The sequence below is a fragment of the Gasterosteus aculeatus genome, chromosome 5 (genome assembly GCF_964276395.1).
Source record: "Gasterosteus aculeatus chromosome 5, fGasAcu3.hap1.1, whole genome shotgun sequence".
NCBI classification, from domain to species: domain Eukaryota; kingdom Metazoa; phylum Chordata; class Actinopteri; order Perciformes; family Gasterosteidae; genus Gasterosteus; species Gasterosteus aculeatus.
This window is the reverse complement of record NC_135692.1, coordinates 14,895,910-14,918,178: the sequence shown is the minus strand read 5'-3', so window position 1 is coordinate 14,918,178 and position 22,269 is coordinate 14,895,910. Positions and strand designations below refer to the sequence as shown.

Sequence of the window (22,269 nt, the reverse complement as noted above, 5' to 3'; positions counted from 1 at the left end):
ATCATCAACCGCATCGCCGAAATAAAACACTATCGATTCAAGAGCAATTTCCTTTTTAAAGAACATCCGGAACTCAGAAGAGGCTCTTCGTCTTCTGTTCACGCTGCTTCGTGTTCATCAATGCTGAATCAAATAACCTGTAATCCGAAGGGTCGCTGAAGGAACACTCGGCTGTGCGCGTTTGTCACTGTGCTGGTCAGTGAAGCCTCTGATGTAACGGATGGCGACTGAACACTATCTGCCCGCCACGCCGACAGAGGAAGCCCAATATAAAAAAGGGGGCAGAAGCCGACCTGGGAGCAGCTTTTCACGAGGCCTCGTTTCGGACTAAAGCTGCTCTATCGCATCCGTTAGCTCGGTGACAGACGATGAGGACTCAGGGATTCATGCACCTCGCTTTGCAGACGCCTTTGGGAAACCCGCGGACGGCTCCCTGCAGCCGCAGCCTCTGTTGGAGGGAACAGCGAGCGGCTTTACGAACACAATTCCTCCATTAAAGCCTCGCCGGCGCCATTTCAGCTCGCAGTATCTGCCATCTTTCGCGCGGCGCCATATCTGGAATGATTACGCGTGAGCACGCTGCGAGTCGCCCGGCGACAGCTTCCAAGCGCAGACTTCACCGCGGGGGGACGAGGACGTGTCTCTTAAACCGATCCGGACGACCCGCGGCCCCTTTTGTCCAAACGCCGAGGTGTTAGGAGGACGAGTGCGTCTCCGTGTGGGATTGGAAGTTCGTCTCGTTTGTTTCATGCGGGGTTTCCAGGGAGATCGGTTCGCCTCGTTTCATTTGATAGAGTCAAGTTGCTTCCAGTCGCGCTGATTTCGGAGGATCAGCGCCGCCGGCCGCCGGCTCCGGCTGTTTTGCCCGATGAGTTTTCTCCAGCGTCCAATCAGGAGACGGCACCGGCCGGACATGCATCCATGCACACAGTGCCCCTTATCGATGGTTAACTGACACCACAACGTGCACGCTGGCGGCCCCGACGTGACATTAATGCATTGTTGTCCTGCTGCAAGTGAAGACATAAAAACACCACTCAAACCGTGACACGAGTGCGACAGCGGGAGACGGATGAGAACGAGGTGGCGTTTAGGGGGAAGACAACCGGAACAATCAGTCTGATGAACAGTTAATGAATGTTTTCCATCCGGCTGGCTGTGTACCGGTGAATGTTAAGCGACATTGTGACGGCGCAGCACCGGCATCGACCCCCCCCCCCCCCCCCCCCCCGCAGTGCGGCGCGCTATTACGAGATAAGACCGGGCGTCATCTCACCCCGAAACACACGCGGCAGGTCATCGGATCCACAGCGTTCCCCATCGCTCCGAGTCCAGTGAGATAAAGTTTGCACGCGGCGCTTCTTCCCTTTCTTGTAGGTCCTGCGATGGATGTCTCGCAAAAAGGGCTCCGGTCTTATGAAAAAAACAAAAGGTCTGACGTGCAAATTCAAATTGAAATCCAGCCGATTCTTTCAGCCGCGCGTGTCTGAAGGTTACGTACCAGGAATGATTCCGTCACTCGAGCAACATCTCCTCTCCGCAGTTTAAACGGCATGCATCCACATCCAGCTGTGTACTTTAGAAAGTCCCAGCAGACTATGAGGGACCGATGCTGGAGTCCTCTTACCCCTGAGACACTGGAGAGTCAATTACAAAGTCCAGGCTGGTAATGACGTCTCCGGTTCCCTGATCCAGTGACCGAGGGACAATATAGAGCTCCTCAATCATTAATGCACTATTCACCTGCCCATCGTCTGGCATCACCACCCCCCCCGAAAGATCCAACGAAGACGCACACTGGGGGGCAAACGCACATTGATTGTGTGGATTTTGCGCTTCATTCTCGATGCACTTGTAGCAAACTGTGTGTCTTGTTGTTCCTGCGCTATTTGCACTGTGCAAATGAGTCTCGGTTTAAAGCACAAAGATTGCTGACAGTAACACTATGAGCCGCACGCAGTCAAACTGCGGCGGCAGCAACCCGTTCTTTGGGAATTTGCCGGCAACTGCATTGAAACAACAAAACCAAAAATATAAGTTGTATAAGTACAGTCACGTAAGTAAGGAAGACAGTTATTGTCTTAGAATTCGATCTTGGTCAGGACTCTACACTTTTAGAAGATGGAAACCATTCAGAGTGAAGACATGACAATTGGGGAAAAGTCAATTAGAACGTCTTAAAGAAAGCGGGCGTCAAACAAGAGGCACGGGGACTCCTGATGTCTCCATTTCAGAGCTGCTGTGAATGTCTCCGTCATGGCACAGCGAGTAGGAGAACCTCCTCACTCCGTTATGGGATCAATCAAAGCCAAGGGGATTCTTTATAAGAAAGAAATAATAATAACCAAACTTACAAAGTTCCTCTTCAGCTTGCCCTTCCTGCTCCGGGTGGCCTTGCTCTCTGCGGCGGCCGTGGAGCCGTAGTCCGAGCCCATGTCCAGGTGGTCGTCCGCTGAGACGCTCTTGCGGAGGTAGGCGGCTCGCGCCCGGAAGTGGGAGAAGGGGGACTGGGAGCGAGGACGCACCTCGGTGCCGCCGCCGTGCTCGGGCTCGTCTCCGCCCTCCATGTCGTCCTCCAGGCGCCACAGCTCCCCTGGAGGAGAGGGGGGGGGTAAAAAAAAGGATAAGTGGCGGCATTAGGGAACAGTCAGGGAGAAGAAAGGAAAAAAGAGAAAAGCCGTTGGAGATATATGAGTGGATGGATAATAAATAGTTATTCCCTCAATGCGATTATTGCTCCACGAAACGTGGAGCGCCGTCCGCTGATTGCTTTCAGGAAATATTTCCCGAATTTAATCAAGCTCTTTTCTGAGGCCGAGCATTTCACAAACATTATTCTCAGTCCGCCACCTCAACAACTTGATTATGATTGTACACGCTCCGGAGAAATGATTGCTCGAGGATAATCAAGAGGGAGGAACAAATTTGCCGCGACGTTGGCGCTAACATGACGGCCGAGCCGCTGCGGTCACAGAGCAGAGACGGAAGCGGCCCCTCTAATCCCAGCCGAGTAAAACACTTTCAGTTACTTATCTTGGTGCATGCTGGGTAAGCTGCGGAATATCTGCGTTTCGAGAATAGGGACATTGTTGCGTTAACAACAGCATACATGAACGTAATCCTGATTAGAATGTATTGGGAACACTGTGGCATCTGCTAGTGGAACGAGTCTCTTGACCAGAACGAAACGTGTTGCTGACGTGGTCACAATGGCCGTATTCCATCCTGAACTACTTTGTCCAATTATTAGGAGTTAAATAGCATTAGCATCTGAAAAAAAATCACTTAATTTATCATTAAAATCCTTGGCGTATTCCTTTTTGTCATCGCGGCCGTGACGCACATGGCTATATGTTTAATTCATTACATGTTTTTTCAATTTAAATGCCACTGAATGCCACTTAATTTAACAACATGTTTCATTAATTTTTTTAATTGCTGATGTAAACAACGTATAAAGATCATAAGAACTGACACTGAAGTTTACACAGAACTAGAAATACAACAAAATGTTTCAGAGAAGTGAAATTGTTACTTCATCACAACTATATTGTGATAATGACTTTATTAGTGAGTGCTTATTCCTTATTAGGGATGTTGCCTTAAAATCCTTGAATGAAGTCAAGCAGGTTTATTAACCAACTTCAATTTTGAAAAAAAAAAAAAAAAATGTTCTTCAGCCCCACTGGAGAGATTAAGAGAAAGCGAGAGAGAGGCAGCATTGTGGTCGATGACAGTGGTTGCTAGGCAACAAGGTGCCATGTGAGACTCCTCTTCAATTTGATATTTGCAACAGAGCACCAGTGGGGCAAAAAGACAAAGAAAGGTAAAGGTTCATACCTTTACACAGAATGAGAGTCCTTGGTCCATATAAATCACAGAGGACATCGTTAGTCTAGGACAGCGATTCCCAAAGTGTGGGCGCCGGCTTACTGGTGGGCCGCGAAGGTACTGCAGATGGGCCGCGAGAGGTCATTTACAATAAATAAATAAAATGTTTTTAATTTTCAATTTTGAAAAGTTTGAAATTAATATAAAACAATGTCAAATGGGGCGCCCTCTTGTAGTATTAAAGTAAATATATATGAGCTCCGGAGAAAATGGTCTACAAAACATACATTGTCGCTTAATACGTTTTTAATCGGTTAAATTCTTAAGGTCATTTAATCATCTCTAGTTTATGTTTTGATCAGCGTTGTGATTAAAGGTTTGGGTGGGCCGCAAAAGATTTCAAATTGGGCCTGGAAATTCTTTAGTTTGGGAACCGCTAGTCTAGGACACTAGTCTAGGATCAGTTTTTGGACTTTTTATCCACGTCATTTTCCGAGCTACTATTTATTTTTGACCTTTTTTTTTGTTGCTTCTGTGCCATTACATTTTTTAAGTTAATATTTTTTTGACTTTTTCGGTGTAATATTTTTTTACATTTTTCGACCAAATATTTTTTTCATCAACAATTTTTGACCTAATTCGTTTTTGCTTTGGTTCCATTACATTTTTGAAGGTAATATTTTTGGGGGGCTTTTTTCAGGCTAATATTTTTTTTAAACGTTTTGACCTAATATTTTTTACATTGTTTACACCGTCTGCACTTTTATCTGCGAGCCATACAAAGAACCGTGTCAATAGATTGACTACATTTAACTGCATCTAAACGAAAGGCTTATTTTCCCTTTGAAAAACACGTGGAGTTTCCAACACTTGGGATACGATTATATAAGACGGTGTGTTGCAGTGGAAGTTCTCCGGAGGACTCACGATTAGGCTGTTTCATGTGATAATCCAAACTAATTTTAGGACAGCATGCTGGCTCTGGGGATAGCACAGAAATGAGGTTCTGAGTGACTGTTGTTTCATTACGCTGTGAAGACTCGCCTGAGTCGGTGTCTTCTGTGTTGCTGCCTGTCTTTCTGTGAATCCTCTGGGACTTTTGGTTTACTTGAAGTCGAAGACTTCGCCCTATTTTAATAAGTTCCTTTTCCTCTAGTGCTGACAGTTTCTTTTCTGTCTTTGTGAAGTGAAACATTTCTTTCCTCTCAAAAGCTCCACACAGGACACAGTGCGTCCTTGGGAATTGGAGGGCAGAGGGTTGGTTTGCTTCTCTCAAACATCACAAATAAGGATTATAACAACGCTGCACTTTTCGCTTACAACGCGACCATTCTCGTCCGTCTCGTGGTGGTCAAGTGTGTTTTTCTGAAGTAGGAGGAGGTTATGTAAGGAGGTTTATTGTGTTGGTTTGCTGACTGATCGCTGTGCATGTCCATGTCGCGGACGCTTTTAATACGTCAGAGCGAAGATTACTTCTCAAATGACCCATTTCGGGGGAAGTGTGAGACCTGCTAAAACCAGAATCAACTGAGAAATTATAAACGCATTAAAACGTGCTGTAAGTAGGTCACTCTTTAAACGGTTTTGAAGCAACCTCGAGCACAGATTGCGTATACTTAAGAAACGGTTTGAATTATTTTTTTTTTATTTTTTTTTTCTCAGAGGCGTGTGTTTGACTCACAATCAAAAGAGGGATGCTGTATCCTTCCTCGCACCCACGAGGAGCCGCTTTGCGATGCGGCGAATATCAAAGAAGCAGAGCAGAGGTGGAAGCTAGAGAACGACTGGATGACGATGTGTTCGACATTTAGTTGAAGCTTCAGCCGTCTCGTATCTCCAGCATGAAACACTTATCGGATCATCAGTTAAGAGGCACATACGTTACGAATCAAGAGGTCAGAGAAACAGCCCCCTTGACACCAAGTGCGTTTCAGCAAGCAGTGCTGGTGAGGCGAGGCATTGATCTTATCTGGCCATTTCCAGGACGATTGTTGATGAGCCGATAGGAATCTGTCTCCACTTCCTACAATATAAGTGAGTTGAAAAGGAAAGTGTGGATTGCCAATACCATAAATGTGCCTTTTGGGGGACATTTACTCTCCGCTTTGTCAAAAGAGGATTAGAGATTTTTGTTAAGAGGCACGACGCAAACAAAGGAAAGAAACAAGCAAGCCGATTAGATGAAAGAACACTAATGCAGTCAGCTCTACGAAGTCGTCTCTTCTGTGGCATCTTTACCTGCAGGCGGGAGGGTGCAGGCCTTTGGGTGGCTGGTGGCAGGGGGCGGGTTCTTCCTACGAGGAGGACTCCCACCCGTGAGGCGGCAGTGATGGACCCTGGAGACTGTGGGAGACTGCGGGATGCTGGGGAGAGTCCGCGACTTGGCCAGTATGGGTCTCTGCAGCTTCCTCTCCAGGGACCTGGTTGGACAGCACACAGAGGGATTCAAATAACAGCTCATGAAAATGTGCATGAAAGCCCCCCCAGTACGGGGAGATTCAAGCAGACAAACCAGTTCCACTGTTCACGCAGCAGCTGTTTGAAGACAGATTGTTACCTTGTAGGCTATAAGCGTGCAATACAATACCAGCACATACACCCTATGCACACATGGACACACACGGGTGCACACAACCAGCCTAATGAGAAACTAGAGAGCAGCTGTGCTAATCAATAGTGAAATTGCTTCCACCTCGGCATAATCAAGGCGGCGGCCGCTTGGAACTCGACCAATGGGAATCACCGTTTCTTATAGCGGTTGCCCTCCGCCGGGACTCCGGTCGATAGCCGCAATCACAAGATGGGCTTGATAGCAAACAGTTCTCGTCTCAGAAGCCACAAGGCGGTCAAATAATCGCCGTGTACGTGAGGGGCTTTTCTATGTCGATGCTTTTTAAAGGAAGACGGGTGGTTTCTTTTTTTTTTCAATCACCATTATTCAAAGAGCAAAAGCAACGGCCCTCGTTTCCCCGCCGCGCCTCTGTTCCTCGGTCCTCTTTCATCCAAAGGAAATGTGCTCTTCAAACCTTCCAGGCCGACACACACACAGAAAAAGCCCCGGATTGCCAGTGATGCATTGCACCGCAACAGATATTATTACATTGGAATAATCCCTAAAATCGCCATCGAACAACGCGGCGTCGCTCACATCAGCTCCGTGTGATCAAATCCAATAAAATGGGGGTTTGGGGGGGGTCAACATTTCAGATATCAGTCTGGCGTGACATGTTTGGACAAAGAACATGTGCCCCTGGAGGGGAAGTCAAACAAGGTCACGAGCCCCCGGGCTTTGGAAAAGAAACATAGAGGCCCGATATGAAGATATGAGATTTATTTGTCTCATTTTGACTTTGACAGAAGCGTCAGAGCGGGACAGTGTCTCCAAACGCCATTCGAGCTGATACACTGGCAGAACAGCGCGTGCCTTTGCAGCAGTGCGTGTGAGCGCTCGTGTGTTGTGGTCCTTGTTCTCTCGCACGCCACGCGATGGTTCGACCCGACATCAGCATTCACTCATATAAAGGAAAGGGTCACATGTTGGAATTTAGAATGAGTCCGAGGAGAAGATTGTATCTCTTGCATTAATTAGCTTAGCTTAGTATGAAGAGTGGAAACAGACCTTTAAAGTCAACTTTTGGAGATATCACTTTAAATTCTACACGAAATAGTCATTGCATATGGATGTGGCCATAGTGACCACGGCGAGTTTGGCAACAAATTCTCGTATCATCAACCACTGAGCATCATCAAATATCCTACAAATGATCTGATGACTTATTATATTAGTCTTCATCTAATCCATTAAATGCTTGACTTCATGAAAGCACATGATCAATCATTATTCCTTCATTAATGAGATAATCAAACGACGCGGCCTCCTATTGCGTGTTTCACTTGTCTGTATCGCCCTACAGCGACGTCCTGAAGTGCTCTGCAGTGCTCTGCTTCTCTCTGCTTCTTCATCTCTCGGATGTCTGGCTCAGGATGCAAATGCCACATTTTCAGGCTCGTGGCGATTCATCACGCGGGAGCTTTTAGGTAAACCGACAGTCAGCACATCCCGAGGCCATCGAAGGGCCGACAGTGAGATACAACACCCCCCCTCCCACACACATACACACTGATAGAGAAGGTGTTGAAGTTGTAAATATTTCACCTGCAATCAGAAAGTCCTGCATGAGATGGAGTGTTGATGAATAACGCTTTCATATCGCTGAGTGTCAAAGGAAGAGCCGAAAGTGTTTGCAGGCACCAACACACACAGGAAGGTAATTGAAACCGGCAGGTCTCTCACTCTTCAGAAATCCATACTGACTTGCATGGAAAATCATTTTTGCAAAGCACACATGCATACGCAAACGCACACAGACACACACACATTCAGCCTCAAACTCCCCACAGTGGGTGTGAGATGAAATAGCTCAGGGTCCAGTGGTAAACACGTGGACACTCTTACAAATACACACATGCACACAAACAGTTGTTGGCCTACGGCAGCGCGCAACGGCAGTAACACACCGGGCGGCCCGGTGTTTTATCGCCATGGCGATGACACAGCGGGCCGCCTCGGTTTGGCCCGGGCCGCATCGGCAATTTTGGGCCGTCAGACCTGTTGCTAAGCGACTCAGTCTACAAAAACAGGGGGAGAGGAGAGACTGTTTTGGTTTTTTCTCTTCTGAGCAACAATCTGCGTTTTCCCAAAGAACAATGTGTGTGCCACAGATTGGCAGATGTATTGTCTGCGGCGCTGCAGTGGAGGGAGGCAGCCCACTGTCTCTGGTAGAGCGTGCGTGTCTGTGTGAGCATTGACAGGGTGGGATGACTGTGTGATGCTGACTTCTCATCTCTTCCAGGAGATCGACACGGAAGAGCTCAAAAGACCTCTGTTCTACTTCTTGCTAGTTGCTCCCCAACTTCCAGAAGTCACTGGAACAGATGTACAGCAATTTGTATTAGTCACCTACTTTCATGCTAAAAGTAGCCCGTGCAGCGAGGCGATGCTACAAAGAACTGCACCTGTATCTGCTCCACCCTGCACAGTAGAGGCAGAGTAATGACAGCCCACGCCGCTGTGTGTGGTCGCACATCCGCATTCGGGTTTAACTCAACGCGTCTCCCGACGTTTGAAGGTGACGAGTCCTGTCACATTCTTCAAAAAGGAATTCTTGGATATTAAAGAAGTCGTAGTTTTTGGTTGGATAAAATTGACGTCTCAGTCAAAAGTGAAAGAGCACGGATACCCCCCCCCCACGAGCTCCCCGCCCCAAAGTCAAGAGGGCACTAAGTGATTAACCTCGGTCTTCATCGTTGGCTGATTGAGTGGACGTGGCTCGAGGAGTCAGCGCACCACAGAGATTGGATGAAGTGGTTTGAGCAGCTGGAGTGACAGGAGGGAGCAAAGAGCCGGCCCTGTGGACTTACACTACAGGAGGGTAACTAGAGAACTACATTACAGCCTAAATCCCCCTCGTGCCCATCGTTCAGCGCGGACCAACCGACCTGTCACTTTTCGTTACGGCCGCATCCAAGCGTCGAGATAGAGGAGGCCGTCTGCAGAATAAACCACTAGTGAGCGGTTCTGTTTGGGAAGTGGATTTGAAAAACAGAGCACGTGGAAAACATGAGCACTGCTCAGACGCTGAGAGCAACATTGATACAACACGATGCTCAATTGAACTCAGAACAAACAATGATGTCAATTTGGAGTCAACGTGCCTGCCAACGTTAACTAGGAGGAATTGTGTGCTTTTCATGTCCCCGAAGACAAACGCAAAGATCAATGTGGGCTAATTAGCCTTGTTCCAATTAAAAAGTTTCAAAAACACGTCAGAGTGAATGTAATGACTTTAAGGCCAATGGGGGCTGAAGTTCCGTCGGTCGGAGCTCTCGGCAGATCTAAATTTAGAGGCGCGACCATTTGTTGGCCTCAGTGCGACTGAAACGTTGGAATCCATAATATCTGTTCCTTCCGTATACAATCAGTCAGAAAACTGCCGTACTGGGCCAACATCTAAAAAAAAAAAAAGACATGTTAAAATTGACACCAAGGAACCCCTCCTACAGACGAAGACGGAGATGGACTGCGTGGGAAGGGGCCGGCTCGTGAGAGAGACAGAGAGACGGCGAGTGGGAGAGACGGAGACAAAGAGGCTGTGGGGACGAGAGAGATGCTGCATGGGTGATGGCACGGAACCACACGTCCACCCACGTCAACACTTGTGCTGCGAGGGAATGATATTAGATTTGATAGGAATCATTTGCAGGCGAGACGAGTGGCGCTTTATTATTTATTTGATGTATTTCTTTACATTAGCAGTCTGATTAGTACTTCTGCACGGTTACGTAACTTAACAGGAGAACTCTTCCCATGGTGGCCCTGCTCCAAAGTGAAGGATGCTAGTCGCAGCGTCGTGACACAATGCAAGAAAAAGACGTAAAGGGACGCAAAATTAATATAGCCGCTTCAAGCAGCCCCCTGACCCCGCCCCCCACTCCCCTGACCCCGCCCACCACTCCTTCAACACCTGCCGTCAATCTGAGACGTTTACATACATCCTGTGCTGGAGTGTCTCAGTCATCATACTTCAACTGCATCCCAACACTTATGTAACACAATGGTTGCTCGCACGTGCACGCCCGCGCGCACACACAGGCACGCGCATTTGTGTAGAAACACCTGTGTGCGTTCACGCGCCGACACAACGATGGATTCACCAAAGAAGAGACGTTATTCACTTCTATTACAGTGCGCGCACGCGCACGTTGTATTCACGCTAAATGCGCGTTCGAATCGCGCGGGAACGTTGTGTACGCGGTGACATTTGGTTACACAAAGACCGACATGTTCACAGAGACACGCCGTGCTCCCGAGTGGCCCGGCGCACCTGAGCGGAGACACGGAGGCGCGCGCGCACACACACACACACACGCACGCACAAGCACGCGGACGCGCGGGGGTTACCTGGCCTCGGCCACGGTGCAGCAGTAGCTGCCGCTGCGCTGCGCGCTCCTTCCCTCGCGCATCTCCTCTTGCGACTTGCGCCGATTAAAGTAGTCTGTGAGTTTCCCAAAACTCGCCATCTTTCCTCCGGCCGCTCACCTCCAACCTTCCCGCTCTCCCTCTCTCGCCTGCTTTCCTTTAGCCCTCCCGCCGGGAACAAAAATCAAAAGAAATAATAATGATGGTAATGCGAATAACGCTCCTCGTCTCACGCGCTCAGCCGCGGGTCCGACCCTCCACGCGCTCCCTCATCCTCTCGTGCGCGGCGGCGCTCGGTGTGCACGAGGAGAACGAGCCAAACCCTCCTCTGCTTTTTCTTATTTATATATTTCCGCCCTCTGCCTCGCTCCTCTTCTGGTCGCTCGCTATTGACTCTCTCCCGAAATAGTATAACGTTTGCAACTGCCTACCAATTGACACAGCAGGAGCCCCCCCCCCCAACTCCCCTCCTCCCACCCTCACCAGAGAGCCAACAAGAAGGAGGGAGACGGAGAGAGAGGGAGAGGGAGAGAGAGGGAGAGAGGTGGTGGCTCAGCATCTGTGGTCTTCTTGTGATGGAGAGAGAGAATATAAGCTGCTGTGATGCTCTCTCGCTCTCTGTCTGTCTGTCTGTCTGTCTGTCTGTCCATCTCTCTCGAATTCTTTCACACATTGAGCACACACACACACGCACACACACACACACACACACACACACACACACACACACACACACACACACACACACACACACACACACACACACACACACACACACACGCACACATCCCAGCAGGACGTAGCGTTGTGTTTGTGTCACACATGCCTCAAGCTCACGTTTCACCTCAAGCAGCACAACTTCCTCTGCTTGTTTGTGCGTGTTTGCCTGTGCCTTTGTGTGCGCTTGTGTGCTGTGTGCAGGGATGGAACTCATGTTGTGTTGAATCAATAATTTAAAAAACAAAACGAGGAGAGAGCTTCCTCGTGCATTTATCTGCCGTCCACTCAGAATATGAACAGCAACAAAGAAAAGATGAAGAGAGGCAGCGAGGGAGCGAGGGAAGGTCAGAAGGGAAGTAGGGAGGGTAGGTGGTGAGGGTAGCTTGTTAGTGTGTGTGTGTGTGTGTGTGTGTGTGTGGCTCCCTCCCACACATCCTCGGTACATTAAGACATTCCTCTGTCACCCTCAACGCGTTTCCCTTTTATTTCTAGATTGCGTCTTCTTTTCCTTCGTCCTCCTCCCTCTTTCTGCATCTCTCCGTGACTGCTCCTTTTACCTCTCCACCCCCCCCACATCCCCCCCCCCCTCCCCCAGCTGCCTGCTCCTCCTTCCTTTGCTCCTGCCCCCTCCACACGCCTCCTGATTCCGACCCTCGTGTGATAACTCATTTTCTGGGAGGATTGTGTACAATTACGGGTCAGCTCACGCGTGTAGAATATAGAATATGTGCATTTCATTATTTGTATGAGCGCATGAATCCGTAATCACCATTTCCCGTTGCTTTAAAAGTGAAAAAAAAATGAAAAAGCCTTAGAATATCACATAAGTGACATAGAATATCTAACTTTAAGCGATTCTAACGAGTTGCCAAAGGGAATTCTTTATATTCTAACTGTATGTACAGTACGTTTACACAGGGAGAGGGATAGATTGGAAAAGGAGGTGGTCGACGCAGACGTTTAGCAGACTGATGTGTGTTTGCTGTGATGTTGTGTGAGAGTTCAGCTTATCGATCTGCCTCACCCGCCTCACCCGCCTCTCTCTGTTTTGAGTCTCTGCTGCGTCGCGGCAGAGAGAGAAGAAGCAGGAAACAACAGAGCGTAATATTTACTCCTAAAGCCTCTGCACTCCCCATCCTGGCTGATATTCTCCTCATGCACAAAGCAGCAGAACACACACACACACACACACACAGATGTATCACGGTATGGATGCATGCTGTGCAGCTGTGGTGGAAATGTTTTCCGTATCTGCTTGAATAAAGCACCTCGTTTGGCTCTGTTTCCATGTTTATTCATGAATAGTCCCACAATCGGTGGTGTAAAAGACAACAGAAAGCGGAAGAGTTGTGCGACTGGAGGTTGGAGGATGAAAAAGAGGGAATCTTGAGACAAAAAACGGACACGGCAGCAAAGCCTCTGAGGGGAATTGACCCCCCGAGCGAGGAGCTACAGCTCAGGCTTCTTTCTGCCTTCAGTCCGCATTTGGCTCTAAAATGGGTTTTGACTGATGAATAAATCATGAACTGCTATTTTTTAAAAGGGGTTATTTTCATTCAAAATCACTCTGACATCATCCGCTTGGGATTGCAACTCTTTCCACCCCCTCCGATGGTGACTTTGTATTTAAAAGCTGAATAATTCAATCCGATTTTACACATCAAATAAAAATAAAAAGTAATTATTCGTCAAAACGACAGGTGAAACAACGGTTAATGTTCGTACAGGTTCTCAGGTGTGTGTGTGTGTGTGTGTGTGTGTGTGTGTGTCGCCGCTGCCAGGAAACACGGAGAAGGTCGTCAGTGTTACCAGCTGTGCCCTTCACGACTTGTTGGAATATCCGCGGCGGAAAAGGTCAGAGGAGCCGGAAGGAACGGCGTCACCGCGAGAGCGCTGACGCCGTTGTTTCTGCACCGTGACGTGTTCGGAAATGTGACTTGGTGGCACATGTGTCTGTATCTGTTGTGTGTTTTTGACAAAACGAAGCCAATCCGACTGTAAACATCTGTATTGGTATCGTCCTCAAAAACCTCGTATGTGCCCGCATGGGCAATATTACCACGATCTTTCTCTAATTAAGTCATTTCATATCACGATGAGGACGTATTTCACTGGTCGATGGATACAGTCATACATAAAATGACTACACGGCGAAGCTTTGAAAAAAAGGTTTGCTCATTAAATTAAGATGCTTAATGAGAAAGAAATATTCTATATGTATAGTTGTATAGTAGATGTAGATTCTACAATTACATTCATGCAAAACGTTTTTTGTTAATGGACCTTTCGTTGACGTCATCTACCTGAGTAGTGCTAACTTTGCTCCTTAGATAAGCCGCGTTGTAGTGGATGCAACATGCAGTCATTTGAGAGAACCCCCAGAACCATTCTGAGATGGGAAAATGTTCTACATCGATTTGGGTACATTAGACCACGTCAGCTGCGCTTTATTGTGAAAACGTTTTGTTCAAATGATCCGTTTCGCCATATTCCCGTCGTACTCCGGCTCTTTTCTCGTCTGTGGGCACAGACACACAAGTCCTCAGGAAGCCAACGCTCTGAGTATCGGCATGACAGCCGTCCTCGGGTAAATAAAGACGGCGTCTTGTTCTCTAAATGTGAGAGTGGTTTAAAACAGGAAGCTCGCGCCGAGGCCTCGGCCCCCCGGCTCTTTAGCAGAAAACCTTCCGCCCTTTAAGGGACATATTTTTAACTTTGCATCTCTCTTTAAGGAATTTTGCGTATTTTGTATGAAGAAAAAGTTCCTCAAAACGTTTGCTGTGATGGCAACAAAGTCAACACATTTGCCGGTTCTATAAATACATTCCCACAAAGACACACACACACACACACAGGAAACCACCGTGGAATTGTTGATTTATTTCTCCAAATGAATCATCCTCAGAGAGAAAGATGGAGATGTTCTGCCTGCAGGACTTTCTTTTATCTCTCTCTCTGCGCCCATAAGTCCTTTCCTCCGCGTCGATCCTTCTCTTCTTCCCTCGCTCTATAACACCCGCCTACCCCTCCCAAGCCGCATAATGCCAGTCAGATATACGGCCATTTAGAGAGTCCTGAGGGCCGGGCTGAATAAAAGATGAAGTGACATAAGTGCTTTCTGCTGCCTTGAAATTCCCTCAAACCCGTTTAACCTCAGAAAAGAAAAGAAAACTCGGACAAGTCCTACTTTAGAAAAAAAACAAAGTCCAATGTTCTGTTATTTACAGCTCTGAAGCATTTAAATGCATTTTACACGTGTCTGAAGATCGGCTCCTCAGGGCAGCCACAGGACTCGTTTCACCATACGGCGAAATAACCTCGCGACGATGATGAAGATCACCCGCATCCCGACACAGCGCTCTACCTCTTCCATGGCGGCACCAAGGGAAACACAAGCAACGACTCCCTTCCTCGTGTCTGAGAGGACCAAGAGGCAAAACATCGCTTCCCCCAAACACACGCGTCTCTTGATTATTGTTTGATTTTCTCTCCTCCCGTCGCCCCGTTTCTCCTCACGCCTGATTCCCAGCCGCTGGTCGGTTGGATTTCATCGCCGCCGTGTGTCACTCGTCATTGTCGAGTGCCTAAGATGTTTGGTGCGTCCGCTTTGGGCCGAGTGAACATCAAAGAACGAAGAGACGACAGGGAACACGATGGCCATTAAAAGGCCCCGTGGGCACAAACGTGTGTGTGTGTGTGTGTTTTGGCGGTGTGCGGAGGTCCGTCTGCAGACCGGACACCCGCATTCCCTCAGTCTGACAGCTCAGTCCCAAACGACCAACTAGGGCCCCTCTGGTTACCTGCTCGCTGCGACGGACACTGTTTACTCAGCTTGCCGGGACCAAGAGGTGGAAATAAACATCTCAAGTCACCCGTCGGTCACCGTGCACAGCGCGAGTAAAAGCAACGCGCAGGAGCCTCGTGCTACGTCGCATTCAGCAGCAGCCTGCGTGAGCCGGTTTCCCTACTTTCTCTGTGACACCCGTCATCCTCTTATGAACACTTAGCGACCTCTGGATGTGACGCACTGATTGTGAAAGCGTCAGATATCCAGGGGTCGGCTTCCTAACATCAGCCCTTCGCTAACAGACTGCGGCCGTTAACTCTGCAAACGGCCTGGACCTCGCGTTGCCCTCGCTGGTTCCCTCGTAGGGCCGAGGGAATAAATCTAAGCCCCTCATCACATTTCTGCCAGCTTAACCTCAGTCCCAGGAATCTGATCCTTAGAAAAGGGGAGGTGGGGGGGAGGGGGGCGGTAAATTTGTTCTGGCAAACTGTTCCAGACAAGCAGAGACAAAGAGGGGCATTAATGAGCTATTAAAGCGTCCAAACACTACAGCGCGGCCGCCATCTGCTTTATTTGTCGCCCGAGGCGGCCATATCTAAATGGATGAAGCGCTGCGTGGAGTTGAAGCGTTCCAGTGAAGGACGACATTCAGTACTACTGATGCTGACGACTCGTTTAGGGTCTACAAGGGGAACAGGTTTACTTACGGGCTCGAGAATCCAACTCCAAACCAAAACACGTTCAACTCATTGAAGATTTCCCAGGAGAAAAAAAAAAGGTGGTTGCATCCAACTTGGTGGACAGTTGTGTACAAACGTTTCCCGTCGGTGTGAGTCTTGTTTTGTCATTATTGACTCCAGCAGAGAGTCACAAAATAGGAGAAGCCCTTTAATGAACGTCTGACTGATTTCAAAAACACATGTTGCACATGCTCAGCATCTGAGTGTTGAGTGTGACTATTTCAGCAGATGAGCCTCTTGGGAGTTCAACAGTGGAAACGTGAGGAGATGACACGAGGCTTTAAGACCCCCCCCCCCCCCCCCCCCCCCCTCCCACCCTCCAAGCCGGCTTCGGTGGGCCGGTTGGATTCTCGACTGGTACCGTCACATAAGTGACAAACACACATCACTAAGAAGCAAAAGTGAAATATGATACCTCACGTGGAGACGATGACGTAATATCACTCAGTGAACTCGATCCTTCCCGGCTACTAACCAATGGTGGCGTCTCCCTCTGGTGGCCGAACGCCTGCCGCTCTAAACCCGATCCGCCAAAAAACGTCCTCATCATTTGCGCTCGTCCTTTTCTTAGAGGCTGAATCAGCAGAACAGTGATTGGAATGCACCAAATGTCAAACAATTATTGATTGTGCCTTTTCCCCCCTCGTCTGACAAAAATAAACCCTATTACATGATTGGTATAAATGTTGGTGTCTGGTGTGTGTGTGTGTGCACTGTTATCCAAAGAGAAAGGGAGGACAGACAAATGGCGTCACATACACACACATTCCACTTCATATCACACTCACACGCACCAAGTTGACACGAATAATTTGTGTAACTACAGAAAAGGGTTATTATTCAACAATCACCGGTGCTTCACAATCAATAAGAGACCCTACCGACACACCGTAAATGGACGGCTCCACTCGACGGGTCCGGCTGGAGCGCGTGGGAGCGAGAGCGCGCAGGCACGGACACGGGTATGAATTATGCATGCGGCGTCTACCCGCTCCGCTGAGAGACAGGCGTGATGGAACGACAAGAAGCCGGTGTGACTCACACCCACATACTTGAACAAACAGTCAGAGGCAGCCGGCGCTCGCTGCGCTGCATGTGCACACACCCGGCGGACGCCGCGACGCCGATCCCATCTGCAGAGCGCGCTGCTTAAGGAGACGGAAAAAAGGGGGACGTGCGATGGAGCCGAGAACGCCGAGGCGGCGGCGAGGGGACGACGGGGTGCGTTTGTGGGGGAAAGAGGAAAAGCAGGTTGTGGAAAGGAGAGTAACTCCACATGATGAGACAAAAGACAGACCGACAGCTAGATAGAGATGTAGATATAGAATAGATAGATATGTATGACGTAGATAGATAACAGCAGGTCCAGCAGTGTTCTTTAGAAAAGCCCCCCCCCCCACAAAGGAGGACCAGAGGCATGTAGGGTTAGATAAATCAGCTCCCCATCCCCCAAAAGTGTGAGGTTGCCTGCACACAGGCAGTTTGTTCATCCCTCCTCTCTGGCATCATTCTCTTTTTCTGCCGACTCACTTCTGCTTGAAAAGAAGACGTGGAGTAACACGTGTTTGTGTTCCACCGAGTTGTGTGCATGATTGTGCGCCTCCGAGGCTTCGTGTGTCTCACCGTGACTCTCACACCGTGTGTCTCACGCAGATTTACAACAGAAAAAAAAAAACTACCATCATCAAACTGCCACCTTTTGCATCCTGGACGATGATAGCTTCTGCTTTTGCTATAAAAAAAGAGGAAATAACAGGCTTTTGGTTTGGATGTCACCAGCTGTCATCGGGCTTGTTTTCCATTCCTTTAACATTTAAACACTCAGTCAGATCTTCGTGCTTCCTTCTCGAATGTCCCACTTACAAACCTCTTGAAAATGTGATTTGGAGAATGAATGACTATGGATTGACTATATCTAGATATGGAGATATGTATAGAGAGATATGGGGATACTGTATATATACATATATATCTATGCTATATATGGGGCTGAAATGCTTTTCCCAGTGCGATGCTCACTGCGTAAGCATCGGCACAAACACTTCCAGGAAGCCCCAAAATAGAGTCAGAGTCAGGAAGTTCATTCAGCAAACACAATAAAACATGTGAGCAAAAAGCCACTCAAAAAGGTGCTTGTCTTACTCTTTGAGTTGCTCCATTCCAGCACCCTGGGGCTCCAGCGGCTCCCCGGGTTCGGTTCGGTGGTCCTCCTCTTAACAGTGTGAATCCTGCCGCTCGCCTGGGAACAAACACACACAAACGCACACAAATCAAAACCCTCGATGTTTGTGGAATCCTTCGGGGCGAACAATCCCTCGAGCCGCAGCCTCGTCTTCGTCTGCCACCCTCTCTGGTCTCTCTGAGGGCCTCTGTGGGCCCCTCGGATCTGAAAGGTGTTGAGTTTCAAAGTTGTCTTCATACTGTGTGATTTACGACGGCGCTCGCCTCGGATTCTCCGCTGTCTCAGACTTTCTGTATGTGTTCACAATTACTACCCTTACACATCTGAAAGGCTTTGAAGAAGTTCTCTTTTGGCTTGATGTGTTGTTTTAATACCTTCTTGCTCGCCTACGTAATAAAATGTGCACAAGCGCTGCTTTCCTACTCGGGAACACATTCGAATCACCGCCCACAAACCTCTTACGCCACCGAGGACCCCGGCCGGCTCCTCACACCGCGAGGCTAGTGGATATTACGCGTGCTAACGTGAGCTAATTATGCAGCGCCGCGGCACCTGGGTGAACTGTGCACCCCGCCGAGCGTGCGTCTTAATCATGCAGAACATCTGGGGAAACATCTTGTTCGCTGAACGTTTCTGAAGGGTGAACTTCAGGTCTGGGATGCGCGGAAGTGACGAGCAGCCGAGCGAGCGTTCGGTGGGCGAGGAAGATGCAGCGTGCATCCTGCTGGATTCGTTCTGTCCTGTTGCAAGAACGCCACAGAACTATTGGTGGTTATGGATCTTCTTTTAAACGGATGACTTTGCCGTTTGAACTCGATACATAAATTATTTTCATTATAAATGAGCAATACAATACAGAAGGTATTGTCTAATTTGACAGAATTACAGGAAGATCATTTTTTAGAAGCCAGAATGTCTGATGTGGAAAATATAACATTCCCCAACCAAACGTAGTTTTTGTCTTGGTAGAAAAAGAGACATTTATTGGGCATATTCCCATATGACCGTGGACTATTCCTCGTCATGGAAACGGGCTGAGACACTTTTTGGAATGACTAAAGTTTGGGGCAACAGGCTGCCGAGCGGACAAAGGGGACTCACACCAGCCGCTCACAGCTAGAAAGGCCAGCGATACATCAAACAGCGGGGACAAAAGACCACTGCCAGAGACCTTTTTAACTTGCTAGTGTCTCGGGCCTTCGTGAAACCGTATCTCCCGTCGCCCCGGCAGTCCACAGTCACGGCTTCGCTTCCCCCTAGTCATGCGTACTAATCTGCACTGTAACTGTGAGCGGTGGCCAGCCGCTGCGAGCCCGTCGCATCAAACATGCATGAGAAACAGATGTATCTAAGAAACAGATGTATCTTTGATGTAGGCCCGTTCATGTCGCCCCATGTGCAAGACTGCATGAATGTGTGTGTGTGTGTGTGTGTGTGTGTGTGTGTGTTTATGTGTCTTTGACGGCGTGCTTGGAGGCCCTGCGGGTGAAAGCCAGACTGGAGAAGTGGCTGCGTGCCCCAACACATGAGGAGCGAGGGAAAGCTGACGTTCATACTTGGCAGGACCAATATGTAGAAATATGTTGCCATGTATTATCTTTGAATAAATAATTCATATGACTAGAAGCAATACTGGGACTGTCATTTATAGCTATTGCTGTTGGATTGTATTTAGATGGCCTCCGTATCAATTTCAGTGTTTTCCCTTTGGCTTTGATAGAAAAGAAACGATTACCATCACGAATATATTCACATTTCCATTTCACGCGGCACTGATTTCTAGCATTCCCGCCTTACATGTTGTGCATTTTATTCATCTAACCGGTTGTAAAGGTTTGTTGACATGCACAGATTTACTTTGCAGCAAGGTGCAACCGATGCGTTTAGGCTCCCTGGTTAATTCTAGATATTAGTCAAACTATTCAATTCATAAAATGCATGGATTATAAACATTGGAAGCTTTCTGTGTTTTTTGGCCACCCAGTGTTTTATGAATCAGGAGGGGGGGGGGCTGGTTTGGGGGGGGGGGGGGGGGGGGGGGGCGTTGCACTCAATGAGAAGCATGGCACTGCACCATGAACCTGTCATATTTCATCATCTGGACTTGTGACAACGTAGGTTGTAATTCAGAATAACCATGAGTCACGAGAGGTGAGAGCGTATCCGGTCTTGGCATCAGCGACGCGAAGGCCGGAGGCTACTTGCTTTGCTCCATCCGGGTGTGATGTTATGTGCGTGGTTGCATCAGGAGCAGAGGTAAAAAAATAAAGCCCTCCCACCATGTGAAGTGACCCTGAACCCACCTTCCTTCCACACAACTTGCCAAAACGGACATCTTTTTTTTTTTTGTTTGTTTCCTTTAACCCGCTGAGACAATTGAGTAGTTCACTCTCTCTCTCTACTGTGGAGGTTATTTCCACGCGTGTAACTGGCCCCTCAAAGCCGACTAAAAGCATCCCCTTCCCGGCTAGCGGGGTCCCATTCCGTCCCTGGCATAAACACAGGACACACCTTAGCTCGTGTCCTCCTGACCCCCCCGCCGCTTACCTTACCGACGTGCTCTCCTCTTCACCGGCACGCGTCCCCTCTCTCCGTCGTTCTCCGATACGGGGCGAGCGGAGGAGTAAGATGAGCGCTGTCGTTGGGAGACTTTCCCTGCACTTTTCGCCGCGGTGGGAGTCTTTAAGAGAAGGACGCCGGACACGGAGGAGCGGGCGGGTGTCTTTTGTGTCTCCCGACGTGCCTCGCGCCGGGTTTCCCGAGCATCGCCATGACAACCGTGTGTGCGCGCACCGACCCCCGAACACAATACACCCACGGAGACGCGAGCGAGGTGGGCTAGCTAGCAACTCACAGAGGGGGCTTACTAGCGAGGGGGGGGGGGGGGGGTAACACGGAAAGATTAAGGCTGCTGACGGGGGGGGGGCGGGGGGGTCTCGAGCGAAGAAGAACAAGTGCGCGGGGTTTCTAACGAGGGGCAAAATGAAGCGTAACGTTACCGTCTCGAGGCAGGATTCCTCCTCTTCCTTTCAGCCGGCCGTGTCCTCCCTCCCTCCCTCCCTCACCACCCGCCCACCTTCGTCCCCGGTAAACGTCCCTTCACGCGATGTCTCCCCCCCCCCACCCCGCCCGCAGACACCGCTCGGTGTTCATGCGAACGACGTCCAGCCGAGACTTCCTCCGCCTGCGAGGCGCGAACCGGGCTCCTCGCCGCTACCGGAGGAGGCCGCTCGCGCCGCCTCGCTTCGTTCTCGACGTACGGGTCGAGCACACATCCAAGTTTATGATGGGGACTGAATGCACACGGGGGAATGAGCTCGATAAGTCATTAATAAGGGTTTTTTGGACTTTTGAAGTCCAGCGAGCCTCTTAATATTGTTCCTAATCCTCTGAAGTTCCCCGGTTCAAACAACCCGGGTGACACCGGCATTAACAGAGGTAATCCTTACTCACTTGTTACCCTAATGACATTCAAATCATTTATCTCGTGGGTTTAAAGGAATAGTTTGAGTGTGTTGAACACTACCCGTCGGCCTGTTGCCTGGGGAGTCAGCAAATATGAACTCAGAATACAGTAAAACAAATAAGGAAAGTTCTATGATGCTTTGTGAGTGAAAAGGACCTAAACGGCGTGTAGAATACATCTTGCTTTGTGTTGCTCAACACACAAAAAAACATTTCGACAGTATAAATAAAGCCAAATAGCAATACCGAGACATCTTTGTTATAACAATGAATTAACTCTCCAAACGAGTAGCTTGTTATTTTTAATAAGTTTGACTTCCATTTCCATGCTGACATGGCAATTAGCATTTGACATACATGGTTATGCTACTTCAATACAGGCCACAGTAGTAATGTACTACACCATATATGAAAAAAGGATTTCCCATACATTTAAGACTGCCGTTCAAGTGCTTCGACTATCCCCATACAATAGATCCGTGGAGCACTTACACTCATTTGTCCTTGTGGAGGTAATGGTGGTTGCAACAGCAAGCATAACTACTAATAATATTGTACTAACACC

General features: G+C 48.7%; 1 protein-coding gene across 1 annotated transcript in view; it reads right to left on the bottom strand.

Annotated features, from left to right (window-relative positions):
* ankfn1b (ankyrin repeat and fibronectin type III domain containing 1b) overlaps positions 1–11,390 on the bottom strand; it is a 72,839-nt gene extending 61,449 nt beyond the window's left edge. The window contains 3 exon segments of the mRNA XM_040176711.2: positions 2,355–2,593; positions 6,070–6,251; positions 10,793–11,390. Of these exon segments, the coding sequence (XP_040032645.2) occupies positions 2,355–2,593; positions 6,070–6,251; positions 10,793–10,911 (540 nt within the window). The 5' untranslated portion in view covers positions 10,912–11,390.
* Positions 11,391–22,269: the final 10,879 nt, after the last annotated feature.